This window comes from Fukomys damarensis, unplaced genomic scaffold (assembly GCF_012274545.1).
Source record: "Fukomys damarensis isolate Sample0158 unplaced genomic scaffold, DMR_v1.0_HiC HiC_scaffold_37, whole genome shotgun sequence".
NCBI classification, from domain to species: Eukaryota; Metazoa; Chordata; class Mammalia; order Rodentia; family Bathyergidae; genus Fukomys; species Fukomys damarensis.
The window spans coordinates 9,118,547-9,122,671 of NW_022900949.1; the positions used below are offsets into that span (position 1 = coordinate 9,118,547).

The window sequence follows — 4,125 nt, forward strand, 5'->3', positions numbered from 1 at the left end:
CTCTTTTCTTTTCCTCCTGCGTGCATAGGTCTGTGTGGTGTCCTTTTGGCCGGGCTGTGACTCGGCAGGGTGTTTTTTGCTCGCTCTGATTTTCCGCCGAAAACGTGGGCCAGGGGAGGGGGGCTGGCGGCGCTGCCCTGCGATGCCCAGGTTGATGGAGGAGGCGTGGAACCAGCGGAGACCTCGGCTACCCCAGGTACCAGGACTGCAGTGGCCGGGCACAGTGTGTGCGTGGGGGGAGAGAGAGGGAGGTGGACGTCAGGCTCGATCGACCGCACACAGCGACCCACACCGCCCACCTCCTCCCAGCCTGCGACCTGTTCCCCTGCCCCGTGACCAGGTGTGTGATCCTGGCCCCTGGCTCTGAACAAGGCGGTGGCCAAAATACAGGACAGCTGGTGAAACTGAGTCCAGTCCTTGTGGAAGCAGGTGGAGCCCAGGCAGCCCTTGGCGAGCCTCCAGGGAGGCCTGGTGTAAGCGGGCTATCCAGCCGTGCAGGACGGGCCTGTCGGTACGCCATGCAACATCAGGGCTCCACTTGGGGGTCCACGTATACAGCACACAGCACGGGAAAAGGGCTCGGCGGACCTGAAACCCCAGTGGAACTGACTGCCCCGTGTTTTCACGCCATGGTTCCAGCAACCCGGCCGGCCTCACAGCCTCCTTGCCCGACGTAAGAGTTGGGCCCAAGATATGAGGCAGAGTGACCTTCTGTGGGATGCCCCTTACCTAGTGCTGTGACCAAGGCCAGCCTCTATTTCTCTTAGCAATCCTTCCCTCCCTCCATGAGGGGCCCGGGTCCCTGCCTCCCCACCCTGTCAGTGATGACCATGGGACTCGCCCCGGGGTGACCAGCCCGGAAGTGCCACAGCAGAGATTTGAACTCAGCCCTGTCGGGCTCTAAGAACTTTGTGCAGCCAGCGCCCTGGCCTGGCTGTGGGGACCCTTGGGCAGTGTCCAGGGTACTGCCGTCACAGAGGGCCCCCGTTTTACCAAGAGGACGTGGAGGCCTGCAGAGCACCTGGGGAGCCCCCCCATCCCATCCCGTGCCCCTCGTTACCCCATCTACTGCGCCTGGCTGCTCCCACCTCACCCCGCTGGTCCAGGCTGCCCAGCCACTCTATGGAGCTGGCGCCACTGGCTCCCAGCCCTGCCTGCAGCCAAGTTCAAGTTCATCTCGGCCATTACCTCATGTCTGGTTTCCCTTGACAACCAGACAGGCTCTGGGCGTGACCCTCCTGGCGTTCGGAGCCTCCCCTGGCCTTTCCTCCCTGCCCTCAGCTCCTGGGGCAGCTGTCCGCCCGGCTCCCACCCCAGGGACAGGGGGCGAGGCGGGGCGCCCCATCCCCACCCGGCGGGGTAGGAGGCCGAGTGTGGGGCAGGCTGGGCGCTCGGCATCCCGGGGAGGCCTGGGCGGCCGGAGTGGCTGTGGGCTGTGGCCTCACCCGCTCACCCTGGGGTTCCTGCCCGTCCACTGCCTGGGGCTGAGGGTGCCCCATGGGGGAAGGCGGTCGCGTACGTACCGTGGGGGTGCAGGGCGGGTGGGCCACGCTGTGACTGACACGAGAAGGCAGCCCCCTCCCCCGGGAGCCAAGTGGTATTGGGCAGGGGTGGGCAGAGCCGGGGAGGGGCAGATCGGGCGGGTGTTCCACGGGGATCCATGGGGCAGAGGTCCGAGTCAGGGATCATCCATCAGGGCAGGGCACAGACAGGAGCCCTGCTGGGGCTCAAGGCGCTGGGGGAGCCAGTGGAGCGGGCAGACTGGGGCTGGGGAGGAGGGGACCGAGCAAGGCCAGGAATAAGAAGCCGCAGCTCTGCTCTGCGGAAGTGCTGACTGGGCAGGAATGGCACTGCAGCGGGGTCTGCGCCTCTCCCGCTCCGCTCCCCTCCTCCTCCCGCTCTGCCGGGTCTGGAGGAGGGCGGCGTGGGGGGCAGCCCTGCCCTTCCACCACGAGGGTCCTCCCCTCCTTGGACACTCACCGTGGGGACCTCACCTCTCCACCATCTGCCACCTCCCTTTCAAGGCCCCAGGAAGCTCTTCCCACCCCCAGACCAGGCTGTGCCCCTCCCTCATTCTACATCCATCTGTGGCTCCCTGCTGTCCCCAGGGTAAAGCCCAGGTCCGTCTGCCAGCCCGCTGCCCAGGATCTTTCACACTCAAGGTACCCTGCCTTTGCCTACGCTGAACCCCCTGACCTGACGCCACCCACTTTCCGGGAGCCACCAGCGGTGACCCCAACCCTGGTGGCATGGCAGGGGGCAGCAGCTGGGAATCTGAGTCCAGTACAGAGGCTGACCCTGGGGGAGGCTGGGCCTCTGCCCTTCCCCTTTTATTGGCTTTTGTTTCTAAAGCAGGGATGTTCTCAGCCTCCTGTGGGGTCGCGACAGGGGGGTCACAGGGCTTCATCTGGGGTAAGACGGTGGCTGTGATCAGTCTGGGGGACTTCCTGGGAGGAGCCCGAGGCCAGAGGAAGACAGGTTCGGACTGGGTGAAGCAGAACCAGGCAGGAGCCTTGGTCTCTGGACTCTGGGGACCCCTAGACCCCCAATGCACCAGTCTCCCCCAAACCCAGGAGAAGCAGCTGGACACCTCCTACTTCCTGCTTCTACCCTGGCTGAGAAGGGACAGGCTGCCTCAGCCAGGGGCTCCTGGGACCCAGCACCGTTTGTGAGGACCCAGCATACTCCGCGGAGCGCAGGCAGCCCTAAGAAACCCCATCCTCCCTTCTGAGGGGCTGGCCCCTGCCCCGGCAGCAGTCCGGGTGTTGTCCCGGGCGGCCCACCCCGTGCTGTGGGCTGCCTGCTTCCCCGTCTGGCCTACTGTTCCGGCGGTGGTGGCAGTGGTGGTGCGGAAGGGGACAGAGGCTGGGCAGAGGTGGGTCCTAGCTGGCGTGCTGTGTGACCACGGGGAAAGCCACTTCCCTCTCTGGGCTGAGATCTCCCCAGCTTTGTCACTAGGGAAACCCTGAGCACGGGCTGGGACTCGGGCCCCCCGCCCCCCGCCAGCCGGCCTCTCGGCCCCTACCTGTGCCTGATAAATGCCCGCAGGATCCCTTGGTCCTAATCCCACAAAGGAACGGTTTGCAGGGGGCGTGTCGGGCGGAGCGTAGGCTGCGGGGAGGAGAGAGACCAGAGCCCGTTAGCGAGGGGGCCGGCCGGGCCCAGAGAGGGTGCCCACTGCCTGGGGTCACACAGCCAGCCCGAAGCACCCAGCTCCCCTGGCCTCCGAACCTACTGCCCTCTCCCTGCGGAGCCAGGGGGTCCTGCCTTGAGGGGTCCCAGGACGCAGGGGTCACAGCCAAGGCGGGAAGCTGGCGGGGTGGGGGAAAGCAGAGGTTGAACGATTGGGGGCCGGCCGGGCCCAGAGAGGGTGCCCACTGCCTGGGGTCACACAGCCAGCCCGAAGCACCCAGCTCCCCTGGCCTCCGAACCTACTGCCCTCTCCCTGCGGAGCCAGGGGGTCCTGCCTTGAGGGGTCCCAGGACGCAGGGGTCACAGCCAAGGCGGGAAGCTGGCGGGGTGGGGGAAAGCAGAGGTTGAACGATTAACGATTCAACGCATTCTGCCGCTGACCGGGCTGCATCCCGCACCAGGCGCCCTGAATTATTGAGGGCGTTTTATTTATTAATTTTCCTCCTGGAAAACCCGGGGCAAAGCTGGTGTCTGCGCATCTGCTGCTGCTGCTGCTGCTTAATCTCACCGGCCACACTTGGCCGTGACTGAGCGACTCAGGGCCCAGGGCCTCTGGGTGTGGGTGTCCCGCGCTCGGGACCCTAGTGGTGGCCGAGGGGCCACGGGCCGGGTACCCAGGGAGCAGGGTGGGTCTGCAGCCCAGAAGCCTGGGCAGGGGCAGGACAGGGGACCTGCGCCTGTTCCGTGCCCGTGTTCTGTGTCTAGGGTTCACCAGGCGCTGGGCGGAGGCCGTGCCTTGGCTTGGTTCCTCAGGGGCTGGGGTCAGAGCCACAGTGCCTGCCAGGCAAGCGCTCCCCACGGAGCTGCGCCCGAGCCCTGGTCTCACTCTCCCCCACCGCCCCAGGCCCTCACCAGCTGTCCCATTTCACAGAGGCGCGGGTGTGGACAGCCAGTGGGCGCCATGGGCGGGACCGGCCTCGAACTGCCCGGGCG

At 66.4% G+C, this 4,125-nt stretch overlaps 1 protein-coding gene across 1 annotated transcript in view; it reads right to left on the reverse strand.

Annotated features, from left to right (window-relative positions):
- Positions 1-4,125, reverse strand: part of Nfic (nuclear factor I C) — a 21,467-nt gene continuing 17,342 nt past the window's right edge. Inside the window, exons 9-10 of the mRNA XM_010634843.1 lie at positions 3,026-3,111; positions 1-205 (exon numbers count right to left, since the gene is read on the reverse strand). Coding sequence (XP_010633145.1) covers positions 188-205; positions 3,026-3,111 — 104 coding nt within the window. The 3' untranslated portion in view covers positions 1-187. The remainder of the gene's footprint in view (positions 206-3,025; positions 3,112-4,125) is intronic.